The 24,267-nt window shown below is 36.9% G+C and overlaps 1 protein-coding gene across 2 annotated transcripts in view; it reads right to left on the bottom strand.

The window, feature by feature from the left end:
• The window catches only part of DRC8 (dynein regulatory complex subunit 8), a 114,926-nt gene that overhangs the window by 48,293 nt on the left and 42,366 nt on the right, over positions 1-24,267 (bottom strand). For both annotated transcript variants that reach the window (XM_074222852.1, XM_074222851.1), the window contains exon 2: positions 16,798-16,879. In XM_074222852.1, the coding sequence (XP_074078953.1) occupies positions 16,798-16,879 (82 nt within the window). The remainder of the gene's footprint in view (positions 1-16,797; positions 16,880-24,267) is intronic.

Consider the following 24,267-nt stretch of genomic DNA (forward strand, 5'->3'; position numbering starts at 1 on the left):
AATTTATTTAACAACTGTGGGGGGGATGGGGGGTAAAATGTAGCAGGATACACTTTTAAGTTTAATCTGCACTATTAATATTTTCTCCATTACTTTCTTAAGAAAATCAAGAAAACAATAAATAAAAACACTGATTAGTAGTGTTTGCTCATTTCCTATGGGAAAATGCCCACACTAAAAATATAACAGGTAAGAGCTGGCTCCAACACACCCTTGCCCTAGATATATAAGGAAATAGTAATACAGTGCCTGGTGTCCTTGGTAAATTCAAGTCTCCCAGAAGACACAGAGAACTTTGTATATTCAAAAAACTAAAAAGGATCAAATACTTGCAGATTTTCAGAAAGGAGAAGGGAGTATAAACTATAAGCCAAGAAGCTTCATGACTATTCTTGGTAAAATTCTAGAAAGTTATTATTCTAGAAGGCCTATTCTTATAGAAAGTTATTACTTCAGACATGGTTAATGAGTATCTACAGACAGAAACAGGAATCAAAACAGCCAGAATGTTTTCTTCAAAAATAGGTCCCTTCAGACAGTTTTATTTCCTTTTTAAATGGTTAAGATTACTGTCCTGATAGATTGGGGAATGCTACAGATATAGTTTATCTACATTTTTGCAAAGGATTTAATCTATCTTGTACCCTTGCATGTGGCAGGAAGGGGGAAATGGAGATCTGTGTCCTATAAAAGGCAGTACAATTCTATTGATTCAGAGTGGGCTGGATAGTAGAGATAGCAGAATGACATTAAAACAGGGGGAACTAGGAGCGGCTAAGTGGCCCTGGAGTCAGGAGTACCTGGGTTCAAATTTAGCCTCAGACACTTAACAATTACCTAACTGTGTGGCCTTGTGCAAGCCACTTAACTCCACTTGCCTTGCAAAAACCTAAAAAAAGAAGAAAAACAGGGGGAACTGGGATGGTCAAAAGCTTTTAGTCCTTGACCTAGGAGGTTCTGTTGAAGGAACTATGAATATTTAGCCCTCAAAAAGAGAAAATCACTAGGGGCAGGGGGAATCACTTGTCTCAGCTACTTGAAAGGGTGTCATGTAAAAAAGACTTTGGACTTGTACTATTTGGTCCAAGAGGATAGAAAAATGATCAATAGGTAGAAACTTCAAAGAAACACATTTAGATTTGTCAGGAAAAAAAAACATTTTAACAGATTGAGCTGCCTGCCCATAAGTACAGCTCCTCAGTCAGAGGCTAGAGGGCTGTTTGCCAGGAATGTGTAGGGAGAAATACTAAGGTCTCTGGCAACTCTGAAATTCTGTGATTATGTGAAACACAATGAGGCCATTGGATTTAGCAGTTTAGTGATTGCTGGCAAACAGAGAGAACCCGTGAATGACTGGGTTAAAGACACATTGCAAGGGTTTGAGAAGCCTGTGGGATGTTAGGAATTAAAGGGTATGAGTAGAGCTGACCCTTTCTAGGAGTTTGGCTGTGAAAGAGAAATTACATAGGATGGCTGCTTGAAGAAATGGTGGTAAGATCAAGTGGAAATTTTTTTAAAGGATTTTTGTTGTTTAGTTGTTTCTCAAGTGTCTAATCCTTTTGGGGTTTTTCTTGGCAAAGATATGGGAGTGATTTGCATTTTTTTTCTCTAGCTTATTTTATAGAAGAGGAACTGAGCCTTGCCCAGGGTCACATAGCTAGTGGGTGAATGAAGCCAGATTTGAACTTAGGAAAACAAGTCTTTCAGACTCTAGGGCCAGAACTCTACCTACTGCACCACCTAGTTGCCCCTAGGCTACATGCTAGAGTTGAACTCCATAAGATTCTAGAGATAAGGGTTGGACTTGTGATTTATTTGCAGTAGGGTGCTCCCAAAGGAGGAATTCCCTCCCTCTACCTATGCAGGTAGGTATGTTGGCACATTCTTTCTTTTAGGTTGTTTTTTTTTTTGCAAGGCAATGGGGTTAAGTGGCTTGCCCAAGGTCACATAGCGAGGTAATTATTAAGTGTCTGAGATCAAATTTGAACTCAGGTCCTCCTGACTCCAGGGCCCGTGCTCTATCCACTGCGCCACCTAGCTGCCCCTGGCACATTCTTTGCTACATGTATCCCTAGGCAGTGAAAGGTTATATGACATGCAGCTTAAGGTTGCAAGGTCAGTATATGTCAGAGACAAAATTACATCCAGGGCTTTCTAGCTTCAAGACCAACTCTCTTTTCATCCTGCAGTAGCTGCCATTTAGTGGGGTCAAAAAAAACAACAGTCTAAAGGAATTCATGATAAAAAGTCCTTAATGATATTGTAAGCAATAAATAATTGCAGAATATTATAAATAACATATTATATTACTTCGGAGGTTTTTCATTTTTGAAAGAAGTTCACAGCCAAAATAATGTTGGGAACTACTCTTAGGATTATATAATAATGTTTAAAATCAAAGAAAAAATATGCTTTGTGTCTTAATCAAAACCAAATATCAACAGTGTAAAAGAAAAGTCTCTCTAACATTACAACCAAGTATATTATGTTTATACCAATAGGATCTTTATTTCTACAAGAACCCATGCCTCTATTGTATATTGCTTTTATCAGTTCCATTCAAAATAAAATTACTTAGCTAGGCCTTCATTCTGGGTTTTAGACTGTAAATAGTGGTGACACGGTGGCTTTGTCTCCCAATCTGCTTGAAATATAAGAATTGGGATCCAAGTAAATTGGAATTAAAAACTAAATGCCAGCCAACACTGCATGTCACCTTTCAGAACCTTCTGCTACACTTAACGGAGAATCTAAATGAGAACTAACATTAGTCAGTCTCCTATGAAAGTAGAAACAACAACATGAGGGCCATTCTTTCCTATTTTTTCTCCAAACAACAGTAGAAGCTTGGTAAATGCTGCTTTTGTGATTGACTCATGCTCAGAACTGTACCCAAGCGATCCAAAATGAGCAGTGACCAATTATGTAGAATTGAGCATCAGTTCCTCTATTTAAGTAGCCAATCTGGCCTCTGAAATAAAAAGGGTAGAGTTCATTTAGGTAGGAAATATCTAACTTGGGTTAGCTGAGCATACTGATCAATAAAACAGCAATGTAAAGGGTGGTTATCAAAGGGGGAAAAAGGTAAGGAAAAATGAAGAAGGCTGTTTAGCTTAGTTACTGAGTTCCCACAGATTCTAAGAATTTCTTTTACTATTTTTTTAAGGACTAATGTCCTTTAAAGGGATGTACTTGTTTTAGGATGTCCCTATGCTCTCCAGTTCTTTTTTTTTTTTTAGGTTTTTTCAAGGCAATGGGGTTAAGTGGCTTGCCCAAGGCCACACAGCTAGGTAATTATGAAGTGTCTGAGACCAGATTTGAACCCAGGTACTCCTGACTCCAAAGCCAGTGCTTTTATCCACTACACCACCTAGCCGCCCCCATGCTCTCCAGTTCTAACCCCAATAATTATAGGTGGAATAAGGGAATTTAGAGCAATTATAGAGTTGTCCCATTCAATATCTTATTCATTCTCCCTTCTGGGATCCAAGAGCAAAGAAGAGGAGTCAACCCTCCTATGATCTCTATTCCCACTATAATCCTAATGCCAGGAGCATGAGGAAGCCCCAGAAGGGTGCCAGGTGGGTCCTGAAAAACTCCAGATGGTAACTGAAGGGAGCTGGGAGCCCGGCCAGTCCAGAAGAAATCTTAATTCTCACTGTTTAGCCCCAAGAATAAGACAGTGGGGAGGGGGAGGGGGGAGGGGGAGGAGGGAGAGGGAGAAAAGAGAAAGGAAGAGAGAACACAACAGAAGTCAGAAAAAATATTTCAGAACTTGTTTCAGGGAGGCATAGAGAAGCCTAGAAAGGAAACTAGCCAAGAGTGAGAAATTCAGGGGATGAAAGATGAGGAAGAAAACAGAAAGATAGTAAAATAAGGAAAGATGTTAAAACCTAGACAAAAACAAAAAGAAAGAAATTAAACATGAATTATATTTATTCTAAAATAAAAGATGAAATAAAATGGAAAAATGGAAAAAATTTTTAAATCAAGAAATTAATATATTATATTATGTTAAATAAGCCTGCTTTATTCCACAAACCAGGATTTGAAATTAAAGGTGAATTCATATTGAAAATTAGATCAAATCAATTTTTATTTTATAGAAAATAAAAACAAACATGAGGTTGAACAAGCTGAAAGGTTAGAAAGAAATTTGCTTTTCAAAATTCTAAGAAACAGTTGGCTAATATAGTGGATGAGTGCTGTCCTTGGAGCCAGGAAGATCCTACTTCTGCCAGATACCAACTCTGTACCCCTGGGCAAGACAATTTGATCTATTTATTCAGCAATTCCATGAACCTCCCTAAAACTATATTTTGCAGAAAAATTTCTGAGCTGCCTTGGTAGACAAATACCTTACCTGATTATCCCTACTACAGTAAAAATACATACATATGCACATATAAATATGTGATACATGTGCATATGTCACATATGTGTACATACATGTGGGTAAGTCATAGGATGCTTGACCAAGAGATAGAAGAGACATTAAAGGCCCATAGAGCTTCTGATTTGTTTAGCAGAGTCAAATACTAAATCAGCATCTGTTGTAGGATTTGAACTCAGATCCTCTTGCTTCCAGGTCCATTGTCCCTTGGTCCTTGTTATTTTGGAAGAGGAAGGGCATTTTGGAAGAAGGACAGAAAGGCAGCAGACAGAAAATCAATCCCCCACTCCTTCCTTCTTTCTGCACTATTTTCGTAATTGGTTACTTCAAGTTTGTCAGTATTTTTATCAGACATTCAATTCTCCATCTCTACTCCTTAAATATGGATCAAATGGTCTTTGCAACACCTGTGAGAAAAGAAATTTCCTTTTCAAATACTTTCTCTTACAGAAGTCAGTGGTCCAGTGGAAAGAACACTGGGTCTGGCAACATGAGTACAAATCTGCCCTTGAATATGTGTTAGCTGTATGACCCTAGACAAGTCACTTACCTCTGCCTCAATTTCTTCAATTATAAAATGGGGATAATTATTGCATGTACCTCTCAAAGTTGTTGGTGAGGCTCAAATGAGATCATGTACATAAAGTGCTTAGAAATTTGTACTGTCTTATTCAACACAAGCTATAATTGTTAAGGATCCTTGGGAACAATTCAAAGTTCTGTTGTCTGATATCTTATTAGCCTAACTTGTTATAAGGGGACTTCTCTTATGTATACAAATATACAACACTATAAAATGATAAATGCAATAGCTACCTTGAAGGGCTGTTGTGAGGATAAAATAAGATCCCCACATATTTGTAAAGTACTTAACATAACCTGGAATATGAATGCTAATTCCCTCCCTCGCCTCTTAGATTTTGCATAAAACAGGTTTTGTTTGTTTTTTCAACTATCAAACATTTCAGCTTAGGAAAAGTTTTTAGACTAAATAAAAAAACAATTATTTCACTTATTTAGGGAGTTCAGACTTAAAGACCTGAACATTTTTAATATTTTGATTATTGAATTTCTGTATAATTGACTATTTAAAATATTTCATTAACTGGATTTTCAAAACAATTGGTTTCCTTTTTAATTCCACCTATTTTATCTTGTGCCTTTGAAGATACCATTCTGAGGAGTCCATGGGTTTTACCAGGCTGCCAGAGGGGCCCAGGACACACACACACACAAAAGGATTAAGAACCTATGGCGCCGGGGACAATCAGGATCCGCAGAGTGGTTTCATTTCTATTGTCTTGATACATTTTGCTGAGTGAAAACAGTAACTATAGGAGGATTCTCTGCTGCACCAGCTCAGTATCTCCTGAAGTCCCTGAGATAGGGGCGAAGTTCAAGTCAGAACAAATGAGTCACAATCAGGTTGCTTCAAACAATGGCATCATCTTTTAATTTAGAACAGCATTTGGATCTGGGTAAAATTTCCGCCCTGATAACTGGTTCCTGGAGTACTTCCAAGGCCTTGCATGCAGGGGCAGCATTCCAACACTAGGTGGAGACAGCGCTGCTTGGATGCTTGGGGAGGCTTGGGTGATGCAAGCACAGGCCTATTCCACAAACAGTCGTAGGCCACAGACAAGCCCTTAGGGTGAAGGTGCTGGATTCTGGGCCTCCTGCTAAGAGACCTCCCTTGGATGGGCAGAGTTTGAAAGGGCAAGCTTGAAGGTCATTCTAAAGCATTCATGTCTTTCTAGGAAGAAGGCCAAAGCCAAAATGGAAATGGAGATTGGATTGGGGGTTTTGGGGGGGAGATTTGACTCAATTTAGCAAAATGATGAAATGAAGTAAAAATAATAGCTAAATTTCCTTCCAATGAATATTAATGAAGCACTTGAGATGTACTTGGAGATATGTACTGTTCTTTTAAGAATCTTTAGAAACAATTTAAGAGCCCCCCCTCTCTCCTACCTTAAGCCTCCCTGATACCTTCTTTAACCTCACTTTTCTTAATAGGATTTCCCTTATGTGTAAATATATCCCTACCCTCCTGGAGAAGTGCATCACTCCTGTGGAGCAGAAAAACACTGGTACCCAGACTGAGATGAAAATGGGCCATTGTTCTCAGCATCCCAGAGTTAAAGTGGGAGTGGGGAACCTGTGCAGTAGAATCTCAATATTAGAAACAGACTTACTTGAAGGTGAACCAGCTCTTCTGGAAATAACACTGTGATGCTTTGAAAAGTCAATACTATGACTAATATGGAAATATGTTAAGCATGATTGTGCCCAAACAACCTATATCAGATGACTGGCTTCCAGGAGGAGGGAGGAGGGAAGGGAGGGTGGCAGAAAAACATGGAACTCAAAAGCTTACCAAAAAAAGATAAATGTTGAAAACTATCTTTGCGTGTAATTGGAAAAAATAATACATAAAAAAGTCAATGCTATTTTTCCCTATATACAGCAAAAAATAATTATTGTCAGTTATAGAATTTTTTGAGTGCCCTATTGGTAATATTAAAATAAATGTGTTTATATACTTAATAATAATTTTAATTACAATTTAATAAGACTTTAGCTATTTTTAAAAGTTCAGAAAATAAAGTGTCATGGTTAATAAGTTATTATGATTAGCTATATTGAAAAGTGGGCCTTTAATCATGAGATTGTCTCTACAAGACAAAAAGAAAAAACCAATCTTATTTTATAAATACTATAAATATTTATATGTGTGTGTGTGTGTATATATATATATATATATATATATATATATATTTACATATGTTCCATATACTTTTTTTATTTGTTTCATGACCTCTTTGGGGATTTTCTTGGCAAAAATACTATAGTGGTTTGCCATTTTCTTCTTCAGTTTATTTTCCAGATGAAGAACCAAGGCAAACAGGGTTAAGCAAACTGCCCATGGTCCCACAGCTAATAAGTGTCTGAAACCAGATTTGAACTCAGGAAGGTGAATCTTGGCACTCTATTTTGTGTGTGTGTGTATTATGTATACATATGTCTATATGTCTATTCTATATAACATGTCTCTATATAACCAATAGATCTTATTATGTTGGCTTCTCAAAGTTCCTTCCCTTGGTCAGGTTTGTCCACCCTTAATTTATATTATACAGTATACATAGTTTATAATTTCTCAGAAAATAAGGAAGTAATAGTAGTAGTAGTGTAGTAGCAGTAGTAGTAGTAGTAGTAGCAAAAGTAGTAGTAATAGTAGTAGTAGTAGTAGTAGTAGTAGTAGTAGTAGTAGTAGTAGTAGTAGTAATTGTAGTAATTGTAGTAATGGGAGTGGTAATGGGAGTGGTAGTAATAATAATAATAGTATTGTCTTAAGTGCTTTAAAAAGATTTTCTCATTTTATCTTCACAGTGATCCTTGGAGAGATAGGTGTTTCTATTATTCTCATTTTATAGATGAGGAAACTGAGGCAAACAAATGTTAAAAAACTTATCCAGTTCTCTATTTGCTGTACTACTCTACCACTGTAGTGGCTCACAAAATATACTTAATCCCAAATCTAATATGAAAATAAGTCATCTTCTTTTGATGATTCAAATTGAGTGGGGAAAAAAGCCACTAACTATAGAGCCTCAATGGGTTGGCACAGTGGATAGAGCATTGGCTTTGGGATCAGGAGGACCAGAATTGAAGTTTGGCCTCAAGACCCTTAGTACTTATTAGCTGTGGGACTTTAGGCAAGTCACTTAACCCCATTGCCCTGCCTCAAAAAAAAAAAAATTCATAGCCTCAAGATCCAAGTTCAGTTACCTTTTGCTAACTAGTATATATGATCCTGGGCAAGTCCCAACCTCTGAATTTCAGTTTCTTCATCATAAAGATAGGGATAATAATATACTATTTGTCATAAAGGATTATGACTATTAGGTTAAATAATATATCCAAAGCACTTTGTATATTATAAAGTGCTATTTAAATGACAACTATGTTATAAGATACAAAATTATCACTATATCAGAGATGATGATATAATTAATGAGGAATTCCAGATGACAAAATAACAAATGAACTAGATCTTATTTTCTATTGAAATACCTATACATGTAATAAAAATTATATATATATATATATTCCATATTTTTTTTCTATCCCCTACCTCTATCTATTCATCCTTTGACATCATCAAGACTTAGATAAAATTCTAGAAATAAAGCTACAAAGGCCATAACTGACTCTTTTTTTTTTAGGTTTTTTGCAAGGAAAATGGGGTTAAGTGGCTTGCCCAAGGCCACACTGCTAGGTAATTATTAAGTGTCTGAGACCGGATTTGAACCCAGGTACTCCTGACTCCAAGGCCTGAACCCAGGTACTCCTGACTCCAAGGCCGGTGCTTTATCCACTACGCCACCTAGCCGCCCCCATACCTGACTCTTAAAATAAAAGATATTTTCTAGAGGACAGCTGAAAATGTGAACTAAAGACTTTAAGTTTTACTTATGCCTCTGATTACTAAGAGGTAGATGGTTTCCTCAAAAGTTTTAGAGGCAATTTATATAGGACCTAAAGAAAAATGTAGGGCTGGCTAGATTTATACTTCTACAACAATATTTATAACATATTGATTTATGGAAATCTCCTTTTAAGACCAACTGAATACAACCTCTATCAGTTTGCTGTGAACATGATTTTCACTGTCCTTGTTCTCAGAAAAGGTTTCTAATCAAGACAAGCTCTGTATTCTCATCATCATCAGATGGATCACTATATTAGCAAAAGCATTCTGAATATCTGTCCATCATCTCTTTATCAGGAGGTACCTAAATAGTCTTTATCATTGGTCATCTGAAATCATAGCTGATCTCTGCATCAATAGGAGTTCTTAAATTCTTACAAGAGACCTCTCACAAAGTGAGACCAATCTTGGATGCAGTTCTTTTCAACAGTTCAAAGATCAAGGATAGGCCTGAAAGATCTTCTATGGACAATGACTTCCACATCTAGAGAAAAAAACTATGGAGTCTGAATGCAGAGCAAAGCATACTATGTTTACTTTTTTTGAAAAACTTCTTTTATGGTTTTTCCTTTCTTTCTCATGGTTTTTTCTCCCCCTTAGTTCTAATTCTTCTTTCACTAATATGGAAATATGTTAAGCACAATTACATATGAACAACTTTTACCTTTTTTACTTTTTACCATGGGACAGAGGAAGGGAAGAGAAGGTGGTAGAAAAATGTGAAACTTAAGTTTGAAAATGCTGAAAACTACCTTTGTATGTAATTAGAAAAATAAAATAAAATTACAATTAAAAAACAGAGAGTAATTTGTAATTGTTCAGAAAGTAAAAAGAAAACACACCAGTAAAAAATTTTTTAGAGCAACTGTGGAAAATTTCAGAGAGGTTATAGACTAGAAGTACAGAATGATATATTTTCAGTTGATGGCCAATATCTTAATATGTTGAACTTAACTATATTCTTTGGAAAAAAGGAAAGGCTACTATTTGGTAGGAAGAATATGGATTAACAGAAAGTGTTAGATATGGGGAAAAAAAGAACATAAATAAAATATTTAAAATATACAGAAGAAAATAGGAGATGTTCAAAAGGGAATACAAGCAGGATACTTGTTATTACCTTGTTTTTAGAAAAGCCACATAAACAAATTTACTCTTCCTTGCCCAATCCTCTATTTTTTTGTTCTTCATATTTTGAAATATTAGTATTTGTTGATAATTATCAAAAAAAGAAAAATTATAATTTTTTTTTAAGAAACTTAATAGAGAATGGCCAGCAGGTGATCAGTCCTATAGAAGTGTGATTCACCTCCACGGTCCCTCTAGTTTACTTTCCTTCATCTACTGGTTAGACTTTATACCTAGGAAACTTGTTCCTCATTTTGCCAACCCATTTGGTTTTGTTAGCCTGACACTCTAAATGACTCCTTAATTCCTTATTTGCCTTCTTGTCTCTATCCTTAGCTGCCTTATTGACCTAGTGCTTCCTCACCTCTTTGGCTTAATCCAGCTACATGTCTGTTATTTATGAACAATAGACTCCCACCTTTCTCAACTTCAAGTATCTGGTGACAAAGCTAAGATCTGCAAAGATCTTGATAGTGTAGTAGAATACAGAGTCAAATTTAACAAGATGAAATAAAATAAGAGAGAAATGTAAAGTATTATCCTGGGTTCAAAATATTGATTTCACAAGTACAAGGTAGGGAAACCTATGAGAAGCCAGCATTTTGTCTGAAAAAGATCTGGGGTTCTAGTGGATGCAAGCTCAGCGTGAAAGAGCAGTCAAAAAAAAGAATGTGATCATCTTAGTTGATATAAGTAAGACTTGGTATATAAGACTGGGGGTGGACAGCATGACAATCTCACCATCTTCTTCTAGGTCAGATGCCAGTTAGATAAATATTTGGTTCTGAGAACACTTTAGGTAAGCTATTATGTGACCCACAACTTAAGAAGTGGAAATGAGGTTACTTCTCCAGGACAAAAAAAAAAAATCTTGGGAATGATGTGATGGCCTCTTTAAATATTCCAAGTTACTGAGGTGGCTAGGTAGTGCAGTGGATAGAGCACTGACCTTGGAGTTAGGAGGATCTGAGTTCAAATCTGACCTCAGATACTTAATAATTACCTAGCTGTGTGACCTCAGATACTTAATAATTACCTAGCTGTGTGACCTTGGGCAAGTCACTTAAACCCTATTGCCTTGCCAAAAAAAAAAATGAATAGTATTTAAAGTTATTATATAGAAGGGGGATAAGAAGAGTATGATTTTGAAATTATTATTAATAGTACTCAAATTTCTTGCCTAGGATTGTTAAGATCAAGCAAGAGAATGTCCATCTGAAAGATTCTATAGGTATTCGAAGATTTGTATTTGAGTTCTGACTCCTGTACTAACTCGGTATGACCATAAATAAGCCACATAATTTCTCTTTGCCTTAGGATAATCACAGGCGTGTAGAATTGGAGAGGACCCTCGGTGCTTTATCTAACACAAACCATACCTGAAAAAGAATCTCCACTATCACATACTAAGGAGATGTTCATTCAAATTGCTAGAAGACCTCCAGATAGGGAAAACTCGCTTTTTACTCAGTCAAGATACTCATGACAATCTCTAATGATGAGAAACTTTGTCCTCATATGAAGCCTAAATTTTCCTCTTTGCAACCTCCATCAATAGTCCTCCTGGTTCTGACCTCTAGAACCAAATAGAACAAGCCTAAAACCTCTTCTACAAGATACACCTTCTAATAATCAACAACAGCTGTCATATACTCCCTAAATATCTCTCTTCCAGGCTAAACATCCCTGTATTCTCAAACAGTTATAGATATCATCCCACCATGTCTTAGTGATACCTATCAGGTCAATGGACTTAAGAACCTTAGTCATCCTTACTGACTTTCTCTGGATGATCTTCAACTTATCCATGTCCAGACATGAAATCAATATTCTATATGTTCTCTGATGAGGGCATAGTACAGTAGGAATATCTATTCCTTCTTCCTAAAAGCTAGGACATTCTTAATTCTTCCTAAGTTCAAATTAGCTTTTTTGACTCCCATATCACAGGTTTGACTCAGAATTTTCCTACATTATAATCTCTCATTAGCTTGAAATGTGTGTGTGTGTGTGTGTGTGTGTGTGTGTGTGTGTGTGTGTGGTGGGGGAGCAATTTTCTCCTTCACTTTTTCTAGTTTAAAGCTATTTTTGATTATATAAGCTTAAAACTAATAAATGAATTCTTGCTTTTACTGTAAAATTATTGTAGTCAATTGAATTGCAAAAGAACCAAAAGACACTGTATTTCAACCAAACAAAACAAAATTCACAATGAAAATCAAAACATTACAAAAGTAAATTCATCCATGGCCAAGAACCTGTTGAGGATCAGAAATCCAAATCCTATTCCCAGATAACATCTTCTTAATCAGTTTTTCATCTCTCAAATCAGCTTCTTTTTTTTTTAATTCCTTGACTTCAATAAATAGCTGTGATGGAAACAGCACTTGTGTTCTAGGGGTCTCCTCTCTGAAAACTCTGAAATCTTTGGCAATCTAGGTTTCTTCTGGCAGAATCACTTATATCTATGTGAATCATCAAAAGTAGGTCATAATCATCTGACTAGACAAGCCTTGGGAAGTTTTCTGATAAGTCTTAAGTACATGTCCCAGGCTGACAATGGACCTCCTCTATTTGTCATCATCCACAAAGAACTAACCCCAGTTGGGTTTATCCAACTCCCCTCTTGTGGACAATCCTCATTTGTTTTTTAGCTTAATCTAAGAATGGTCCTTTCACTCATTGAACTCCTGACATAGATCAAGCTTATCTTTTGATTTTTAAGACACCCCCCCCCTTTTTTCCCATATTGAAATCCTTCTTGACATCTTTTGGGAGCTTTTTCCTCTTAACATTTTTTAAAGGAATACTCCATTTTCCTTGATAACCTGAAGGGAGTACGGGGAGAAGTTTTCATTGCTCATGCCATTCCTTCTACCTACAATGCCCTCCCCACCAGTTCTTTAGCTACTGAAATCTAATTCCCTTTACTTTCTCCTCGTTAAAACCTTCCTTGATTCACTCTGAAATTCCTCTCAACATTTTATTCGAACTTGTCATATGCTATTTGTTTTGTGATGGATTTTATTATAAGAGAAACTTAGATCCAAATTCTGAGTCTACTACATCACACCTGTGAGGCCTTAGCCAAGGCCCTTAACTCCCCCATCTTTACTTTCCTAATTTAAACAAAATGAAGTTAGATTAGGTGACCTTTAAGAACTCTTTCAATTTTAAATCTATGGTCCTAGCCAGTGTCTGTAACATAATAGATGCTTTAGCTAACGATAAAATATTTGTATTAAAAAAAAGTATTTGTATACTTAGCCTATTTCTTTCCACTTCCCCTTAAAAGAACATAATTTTTTTATTTGATTTTTTTATTTAAGGCAATGGGCTTAAGTGACTTGTCCAAGGTCACACAGCTAGGCAATTATTAAGTGCCTGAGGTCAGATCTGAAATCAGGTCCTTCTCACTCCATCCAGGGCTGGTGCTCTATCTACTTTGCCACCTAGCTGCCCCAAACATAAGTTTCTTATGATCAAGGCTGCCATTTTACTTTTAGAAAACAGCACCACAGAATGGATAGAATGCACACATCTGACATTAGTCATTTATTAGTTGTGTGACTTGTTTCCTTTATAGCAAAATGAGTATAAAATAACCACAGCAACTTAACCTTACAGGATTATTGTGAGGCTAGAATGAGATAATGTGTATAAAAAAGCTCTGTAGACCTTCAAGCACTATTAGTGGTGTACAAAGCACCAAACATAAATATACACTGAATTGAAGAATTTAAGAAATTACAAAAACAAAATACAGGTTTCTGATGTATCCTACAAATTGTCTGTATTTAGAATTGGTGAGAAATTCCCAAAATGAAAAGAGCACTGATTATGGAGCCATTGACCCTGGGCTTAAATTTTGCCTATTTGACCTCAAACAGTTAGCCCTCTATACTTCAGGTGGATTCTAAGGCTCCCATGGCATATTCCAGGGTATGCAGAATTTATCACTAAAACATATTAGCATATTATTTCTAATAAGGGGACCTCTTTTCCTCTAGATAAATGATCAAGGTGGTTTAACTTTTAGAAGAGTATCATCAAAATTCCCTCCTCATTTATAATCAGTTGGAACAATCCTACAGGAATCCATAGGTGGCAAATGGAATGAGAATAGCCCTCCATCTATGGTAGGAATGGAACCAGAAACACGGGAGTAATGTCTAAAATTGGAATATTTAGAAAATGCTTAGAAATGGGATTGCAACCTATCAGTGTGACCCTGTCAAGTCATTGAGCCTCCCGGAATGTCAGTTTCCTCATCTGTAAAATGAAGGTTCCCTAGCTCTGAAATCCAATCCATTTTCACTAAGGGTCTTCATATGGTCACAGTACGAAATAAGAAGCAATTGTTCAATGCACAAGACTATTCTACTTCCTCATTTGTTATAGATTCACAAGAGGTATCAGGGTTTAGAAAACTTAGTTCAAATACAAACTCAGATACTTTCTAGCTTTGTAATCCTGGGCAAGTCTTTGAATCACTGTCTGCCTCATTTTCCTCACTTAAAAAATAGAGATAATAATCAAAACACCTGCCTCAGACAACTATCGTATCAGGAGTGGTAGACATTCAATAAATCCTAGTTCCATTCTCTCTTTTACTTCTCAACAAAGAATGGACTACTACTCCCAACCTCTATTGCATTCTTGTATCTGTAACATCCTTCCTTCACCTACTGAATTTCTTCTTATTGTTGAAAACTAAACATAGTGTTGAATCCTACAAGCTCCTCCCATTGTTGATTTTGTTTTTTTTTTAGTTTTTGCAAGGCACTGTGGTTAAGTGACTTGTGCATGGTCACACAGCTCCATAATTATTAAGTATCTGTTTTGGGGTTGTTTTTTTTTATTTTTGCAAGGCAAATAGGGTTAAGTGGCTTGCCCAAAGCCACACAGCTAGGTAATTATTAAGTGTCTGAGACCAGATTTGAACCCAGGTACTCCTGACTCCAGGGCCAGTGCTTTATCCACTACACCACCTAGCCACACCAATTATTAAGTATCTGAGGCCACATTTGAACTCAGGTCCTCCTGACTCCAGGGCCAGTGCTCTATCCACAGTGCCACCTAGCTGCCCCTAAGCTCCTCCCATTGCTAACAACCTCCCTCAGACCTTACAAAACACTACCTTTGGCTACTATAAAAAGAGCTGTTATAAATATTCTTGTCCATGTGGGTTTTCCCTTTTTTATGCTCTCTTTGAAATATAGATCTAGTAGTGCTATTGACGGATTAAAGGGCATGCACAATTGCATTGCCCTTTGGGCATAGTTCCAAACTTCTCTCCAGAATGGTTGGATCAATTCACAACTATACCAACAATAGCGTCCCAGTTTTCCCCAATCCCCTCCATCATTAATCATTTGCCTTTTCTGTCATATTGGTTGGTCTGATATATGTGAGGTAATATTTCAAAGTTGTTTTCATTTGCATTTCTCTCATTAATAATTTAGCACATTTTTTTAATATGACTACAGATAACTTTAATGTCTTCCTCTGTTCTTCGCCTGTTCATATCCTTTGATCATTTATTAATTGAGGAGTGACTTATATTCTTATAAATTTGACTCAGTTACAAGGGAAGTGAGGAAATGAAGGCATTAACTATAAGGGAATCTTTAAGAAGTTTAGTAATGAAGAAAGAAAAGATATTAGCTGGATGGGCTGGAAGGATCAACAGAAGGCTCATTTTAAGGTTGAGGAGATTTGGAGGTAAATGAGATAGAGCTGTGGAGGAGAGGTTGAAGATAAGATCTGAGAAAAAAAGGAAATAATAGCTCCAAGTCCTAGAGAAGGCAAAAGGGAATGGTACTGAAGTCACATGTGATAGGCCATGTCTGTAAACCACTACCACCACCACCACCAATTTGGTTAGGCTAATTCTTAGCCAAAAGAGCTAAGGTTCAAGTTACCCAGCTGTGGATTGAAGCATCCTAGTGGCATCAGACCATATTTATTTGGCTCCCTCATTAGCTAAAGACCTTAAAAATCTTACCCATGTTAAGTTGGGGGTCCTTCAGATTTGACAGATGTCCCAAGTCTTCCTTAGGTATCATTACTCTGCCATGTTGACTCTGTGCTATGGCTAAGTAGATACCCTTTTGCTAACTGCTAAATCACCAATAAATAATTTTGTTCCAGTATTTTACTTAAACTCTCAGAGAATCAGCCTCAGTTGGGCTCAGTCCACTATATCATAGGTAGAGAAATTAACTTTAATGAGGAGTAAAGGAGATATTTCTTTTATTTGCATCTGGAGAAAGATAAAGCAGATGATGATGCTGAGAAGTTCCAGGGAATAGAGGAAGGAGAATTGAGGGAGTCTAAGTCAAATCAGATAGCTTCAGTCTTTTCAATGTCTATATATGCATGGGATGCTTGGGATGTGGTTGATAGTGAGGAAAAAATAAAATGTATGCCACAGTCTCTGTGGAGAATGTGATAAGGAGTTAACAAGGTTTGAGTAGAAAGAAGGGAGGACCCTGCTAGGGAGAGTCACCACAAATAATGGTAAAGGGTGAATATTTACACTTCAGTACCCTCAGGTCCTTTTCAATGTTAAAATACTATGGCTTTATGAAAATAGCGATAAGCAAATATTCAATTTCTTTTAATAAAGTCAAGAGTAGTAAAGTATTGCTATGGCATAACAAATCTTATATATTCAATGAATAAGAAAAAAGTTTCCTGATACTTTATTTGTTACTTAAGAAAATTAGGACTTAAACAGCATCTCTAATATAATTTTATATAAAAAAAATTTCCAAACCTAACATCCACAGTATCATTGGATTCATGGTCAAACACCTCAAAAGCTTCTTTGATTTTTTTCTGAATTTCTTGTAATCCTTCTGTAAAAGATAAAACAACAAAAAATAAATCTATATATTTAATTCAAAGTAGAATTTTCTATAATCTAAATATATTAAATAAATAATGAAAAACACAAAATACCCCTTCCTGATTTTCTCTAGTTTCTTTTTAAGGAGCAGTTTTAGGTCCCATGTTCTATTAGAAGTCTTTCCCAATCTCCCCCCCCTCCCAGCTGTTAGCAATCTCCCGTGTAAATTTTAATGACCAGTGTGCAGGCCCTCTGCCTCTGCCACCTCCTGCCTGGTACAATGTAAGATCCTTGAGGGCAGGGACTATCTTTTGTCTCTTTTTGTATTCACAAGACTTAGTATTGTGTCTTGTACATAGTTAAGTGCTTAATAAATATTTATTGATTATCCTCATTCCCTTGCATGTGACAGGCACTTAAAAATTGAATTGAATCCTCAAATTTCTTCTCTAGGTTTAAAGCAAAGAATGTTTGCTCAATTTGGAGTTCAAAGTCCAGAATTCAAATTCTAGCTCTTCAACTTACTATCAAGTAAGTTATTTCATCTTTCTACCAGGACAGGTCATTCATTGGAAGTCAGTGACCACTAGCTGCTAGGAAGTTCTCCAGGAGCCTATTGAAGGGAAGGGCATAAGTATTTATTAAGTGCCTGAAGCTTAGAAGATTCTTGCAAAAACAAACCTGTGAGAATAGTGGAGAAATATTTCTTTCTTTTTTCCTAGGCAATGGGGTTAAGTGACTTGCCCAAGGCCACACAGCTAATGCTCTATTCACTGTGTCACCCAGTTGCCCCTGAAGTCCTATTTCTAAGGGAGAAGGAAAAGGAGGAGAAGAAAGAGAAGTCGGGGAAGAGTCACACAAAAGGGTAGAACCAGAGGTCAGGAGTAAGCAGTATGAAAAGTGAATTTTGTCATATATATATATATATATATATATGAATCATTTTTTTTTCTGGCTTTTTAAGAGCAGAGTTGGTGGGAAATGTCACCTTTTACGAAGACACTAAAGAAATTTCCTAGTAATCAGATCAATTTAGCAATTGTAAAGGGTGCTTTGAGAAAGCCTCAACTGTAAACAGAACCAAGAGATGCTGACTTAATTCCATCAACATAGCCCCTAAAGCTATTCCATGCCTTGAAGATTTTTAGCATAATGATAAAGTACTCTTCTACCTTGACCCAGTCTTATCCTGAGTTGCTCCCCTCCCTTGGTTGCCCCCCACCCCATTCTCAATTGGGGGGGGGGTCATAACCTTCTTTGATTAGACAAGCTGGAAGTGACAGTTCAGATCCTGCCTTTTGAAGTGCTGGTCAAAGCTATTAAAAAAAACTAACCCCATGGGGCTGCTAGGTGGCGCAGTTTGGATGAAGCACCGGCCCTGCAGTCAGGAGTCCCCTGAGTTCAAATCCAGCCTCAGACACTTAATAATTACCTAGCTGTGTGGCCTTGGGCAAGCCACTTAACTTCATTTGCCTTGCAAAAACCTAAAAACAAAAAACAAAAAACTACCCATTGACCTCCAAGCGTTTTTTTTGTTTTTTTTTTTTTACCTAATTCTGTTTGTTCCTGATTAGGACAAACTCTGGGAAGGTTAACACATATTTATTTTCAACAAGTCAAAACTGCAGTGAGGACCTCTCCTCATTTTTGGAGGACCCTTCACAGAAGGCAGTTTCTGTTCCTCTGTACCCTAGGCCCTGGGTGGCAGTCTCACTTGAAGCAGAAGACTGAGAGACAAGGACAACCGAAGCCATGGAAACTTCAGCAGTGATGTCATGATGCCTCAGACTGGAGCCAAGCTGAGTGTCTAGACAGACCTTGGTTTTCCTGAACTTACTCAGGATAGACCCAAGATGGAGATTCCCTTCCCAATTCTACTTTATCCCTATATATGTTCCAAAGCTTATCTCCTTTTTTTTTTTCAATTTTCATAGAAATGAAAATGGTCTTTTAAGGCAGTATTAAGATAAAACTGTGGTTAACCACTGCATTACTGATATGTGTTTCATTGCTAAAAGGTAAAGGAGAATGAGGCAAAGGGTGGTGGGGTATACAAGGAAGAGAGATAAATAGGCTTTTATTACTGCTGGGACCTTTCTTGGAACAATGGGAGCTCAGAGCTGAACAGAAGAGAAATTATTGATTTCTATTTTTATAGTTTTCCCAAAACAGAGAACAGCATGGCTGTGGAGGATTCCAGGCACAAAATGAGCCTAGCAGTTTGGGGAGAAGGTTATGAGGAAGCCATGAGCTAGGACTGATAAGATGGTCACCTGAAGTTTTTCCTCTCCCATTTTTTCTCTTTCCCGTATTGGTCCTGAAACAAAGATTAATCACACCAAGGGGAGGAATTGAAATGGTTGACAATAAGAAGGAAAAAACTACCCACAGGAGAGCTGAGGGGAGTAAGGAGGAGTAGGGGGAGGCATTCAAGAGTGAATTATTACTTCTCTTTTCACAAGCACAACACCTTCTACCACATAAGACTCATTGTTACAGAAAGATCTGACTTTGCCTATCTTACCCCCATTTTTTTAATGAATAAATGAAAAAAAAATATTATACACTTAAAACATGCCACATACTGTGTTCAGAGCCAGAAAGGCAATTTTTAAAAGTAACATAGTGCCTGCTCTCAAGATCACCCTCTACAAGGGGGAGAGAAAAAGACTGAGAAGTCCTAACAGATCAGTGTAAGGCAGATGGCAAGTTTCCACTGAGAAAATCTGAGATCTCCCATCTCACAAGAAGGAATTGTCATATATTTTATTCGTCCAAGCCATGCGAACAGTCAAGCAGCATAGTTGGTTTTGCAGCGCCCAAGACAAGAAGATAAAATTTAACTGAATTTTATATAAGTAGAGAAGATAACAATCTACCTTTCTCTGCTAAGTGAATGTGAACAATTCTTATGGTTATTAAAAGTCTGCATTTCTTACTTTTTTTCTCATTTACCTATAAACAAAAATTTTTAACATTTTAAAAACTGAGTGCCAAATTCCCTTCCTCCATTCCACTTTCTCCTTAAGAAGTCAAGCAATTTGACATAGATTATACACATGCAGTCCTGAAAACTATGTCCATGTTAGTCATGTTACAAAATAATTTGCTTATAGTCTTTTTTTTTTGTTTGTTTTTGCAAGGCAATGGGGTTAAATGATTTGCCCAAGATCACACAGCTAGGTAATTAAGTGTCTGAGGTCAAATTTGAACTCAGGTCCTCCTGATTCAGTGCTCTATCCACTGTGCCACCTAGCTGCCTCGCTTATACTCTTTTAAAAGGAATTTAAAACATTTAGAAAAACCTAGAAAGTTCACAACTAAAAAGGAAAGGACAGGTCAAAGATAGTCATGGAATATAGTTGCAAATTAAAGGTAGGGTGGAAGGGGAAGGGAAAGGTAAGACTAGTATAGAGGGTTATAAGGCAGGGGTTAAACTGAAAACTACCCTAAGCCAAATTCAACATTTGCAACCATTAATTGAATCTTCTCATCTTTCTAGTTTCTTGTATAGCTCATCTCTGAGCTTCTTACCTTTGACTTGAATATCAATATCCAGAATCATGCCCTCCCAGGGTCATACATCTTGCCAGTCATTGGAATAGCCCCTGAAGTTCCTCCTATAGCATCCCCCAACTCATCTCCAATCTCTCCAAGGGTTTGGTGGGTGAGTGATTCTGTCCAGAGTATGTACCTCCCTTTCTTATCTATATACAAGTGATATGGACTAAATGATTTGCAGCTTTTATCTCAGTTAGTTAGTTTAGCTTTCCTAATTCTGCTCAGAGTCTGAGGATTTTATAAATTATTACCTGAGCACCTACAGTGTGCCTAACACTAATAGACAATGTGGGAGATATTATTCTATGACATGATCCCTGCCCTCAAGAAACTTAAAGCCTTGTTGAGGGAAACAAGACACTAATATACATAGAATGTCCCCAAAATTTTAAGTTTTAATCATATGTATATGTATAGATGTGTATATGTTTACTTGAAAATGTTTTATGCATGTATTTCACAGAATAAAAGATAGCCAATTGATAGCCAATTTCCAGAATGAGTACAGAAAGTAAATGCAATTGATTGGAAAAGAGAAAAGATTCATATGAATCCAGGTAGCTCTTTTATATCTTATAGCCACACAATTCCGTAACTTAAGTGTTGGTATGTCCTCATCTTTTATATAGATGGAAAAGTAAGAAAAAGGGCAATCAAGATACATGACTTAGAAGGAGCAATACATGCACATACACACACACACACACACACACACACACACACACACACACACAGGGCTAAAAAAAGCCTTCTAAATTCAGAAAGAAATTTGAGGGGATAGGGGGTAATGAGATGGTAAGGGAATAGGATAAGGGGGTATATAAAAGGATGTGTAGATTAATGGAGGGTAAGAAAGGTGTGTAGATCAAAGGAGAGAGGGGTATAGAAGGGTGTATAAGAAAGGGATTCATTGAAGGGCAATTAACTGATTAAGGAACAGGAAAGTAAGATAGTGAGGAGAACAAGAGGAGAGAATGAGGGTTTGTTGCTATCAGGAAATGTTATAAAAATGAGAAATACACACAAACCAAATATATATCTGTGAATAAGTATGTATGTGGGTATGTCTATATGCATATATAAAAATGTATATACATATATTATATATAGGTCTATATATGAGTATATATCTAAGTGCATATATGGGTGTATGGGTATGTATATATGGATATAATTGCAAATATATATATATATATAATGTGCATATATATATATATATATATATATATATATATATATATATATATCCATGCTTAATTATAGCTGTCCTGGGCAGAGGTGGAAGAAAACAAACAAAAAAGTAGTGACAGCAGAGAACAGAAGAAAACAAGGAAGCAAAAAAAAATTTTTTTAATACAATGTATAATGTTTATTGTATAGACTTTCTTAAAATCAAAATTTGTTTTATATTTTGAATCCTCTCATGTTTTTTTTTACGTTTTTTTTTTTGCAATGCAAATGGGGTTAAGTGGCTTGCCCAAGACCACACAGCTAGATAATTATTAAGCATCTGAGACTGGATTTAAACCCAGGTACTCCTGACTCCAGGGCCAGTACTTTATCCACTGCACCACCTAGCAGCCCCTGAATCCTCTCATGTTTTGCTGCATGTGACTTTTAAAAAAATTTTTTGTAAAATAAAAAAATTAGGCTTAAAAAAAGATATATGACTTTGGGGATATATTGGGGGGGGAATGAGATTTCAAGAAGAATCTTTAAAGGTACATGGCACATTGGGTGGATGCCCTGTGGGTTACTGTTAAGAAGGCATAAAAAAAGAGATAAAGAATTGATAGACCTGACATCTGCCCTATTGGAATCAATAACCCACCCCATCAGCGAGACTAAAGATCTGTCCAAGTATAGAGATAATCACTACAAGTTCTGTATTCCAAAGAGATGATAAAAAGGGAAAGGGGGTAGCTAGGTAGCACAGTTCTGGAGTTAGGAGGCCCTGAATTCAAATATGGTCTCAGACACTTAATAATTACCTAGTATGTGACCTTGGGCAAGTCACTTAACCCCATTGCCTTGCAAAATTTTTTTTTAAAAAGGGAAAGGGACTCACAGATATAAAAATACCCACAAGCAGCTATTTTTGCTATTTTTTTTATTTTTGTACAAGTGATTTTTTTATACATTACTAAAATATTCTTGTTTAAGAGTAAACATAATGAGAAATAAAGTAAGAGAAAAAAAATGTGCTTCAGTCTGTGGTCTGACACCACCAGATATGTCATGGGTGGATCACATTCTTTATGATAAGTCCATCACAAAAGCTACTTCCGTATTTTTATACCTTTGCCACTGCTGATCACAACTCCTTCCATCCATACCTCCCCACTACCATATACTATATATTCTCTCTCCTTTCACTCTGTCACTCTTCTAAAACGTGCTGTAGGGTAGCTGAGTGGAATAGTGGACTGATCACCAGCTCTGGGGCCAAGAAGCCCCAAGCCCACATACTACCTGAAACCTAGCAACTGCCCCGTGGAGCTGGACAGGCCACCCAATCCCAGCCTTTTGCAAAAGTTAAAAGAAAGTGTTATATCTGGCCACTCTCCCCCACGATCCACCCTCTCCTCCATCACCTACATTCTCCCCCTGCCTCCTTTCCCTCTTCTCTCCTTTTTACTTTAGATGTCTATACTCCATTGAGTATATATATATATATATATATATATATATATATATATATATATATATATATATATGCTGTTTCCTCTCCAAGCCACCTCTGATGAGAGCGAAGGTTCCCTCATTCGCCCTTGCCTCCCCCCTTCCATATCACTGCAATAAAAAAAAAATATTTTATATGAAATATCTTAGCCTATTCCAACCTCTCCTTTCTCTAACTCCCAGTACATTTCCCTTTTAGCCATTGACTCCATTTTTACAGTGTATCTTCAAATTCAGCTCTCTCCTGTGCTTTATCTATATAAGCTCCTTCTACCTGCTCTATTAAATGAGAGGTTTCATATGAGTATTATCAGTATCATTTTTCTATGCAGGAATATATTCAGTTCATCATCATTAAGTCCCTCCTATTTTCCCCTTCTCCTCCACTCTCTATGCTTCACCTGTGTCCTGTATTTGAAGGTCAAACTTTCTGTTCAGCTCTGGTCATTTCAACAGGAACAATTGAAATTCCCTTAGTTCATTGAAAGTCCATCTTTTCCCCTGGAAGAGGAAGTTCAGTTTTGCTGGGTAGTTGATTCTTGGTTGCATTCCAAGCTCTTTTGCCTTCCAGAAAATTATATTCCAAACCCTGTAAGCTCTTAATGTAGTTGCTGCTAAGTCCTGCATGATACTGACTGCAGCTGCACGATATTTGAATTGTGTCCTGGTTGCTTGTAATATTTTCTCTTTGACTTGGGAGTTCTGGAACTTGGCTATAATATTCCTGGGGGTTGTTTTTTTGGATCTCTTTCTGGGGGAGATAGGTGGATTCTCTCAGTTTCTATTTTTGCCCTCTGTTTCTAAGATATCTGGACAATTTTCCTGTAGGAATACTTTAAAAATGAGAGCAAGGCTCTTTTCCTGATCATGACTTTTAGGTATAAATTATCTTTCCTGAATCTGTTTTCCAGATCAGTTGTTTTTTCAATGAGATGTTTCACATTTTCTTCTAATTTTTCACTGACCTTGCCGACTGTCGCTACCACCCTGAGGGCCTGGACTTCAGGCTCTCACTCTGGCAGAGGTCCCCTGCTGATCCTCCAAGTTGTGCCCAGTGTTCCCCAAGGTATAGGTCAGGAAACTGCCCCCATGAGCCGGGGCTCCCAGGTGCCCTGGGGCTGCCTGCTGGAGGCTGAAGTTTCTTCACTCTGGCTG

The sequence above is a fragment of the Macrotis lagotis genome, chromosome 2 (assembly GCF_037893015.1).
Source record: "Macrotis lagotis isolate mMagLag1 chromosome 2, bilby.v1.9.chrom.fasta, whole genome shotgun sequence".
Lineage (NCBI taxonomy): Eukaryota > Metazoa > Chordata > Mammalia > Peramelemorphia > Peramelidae > Macrotis > Macrotis lagotis.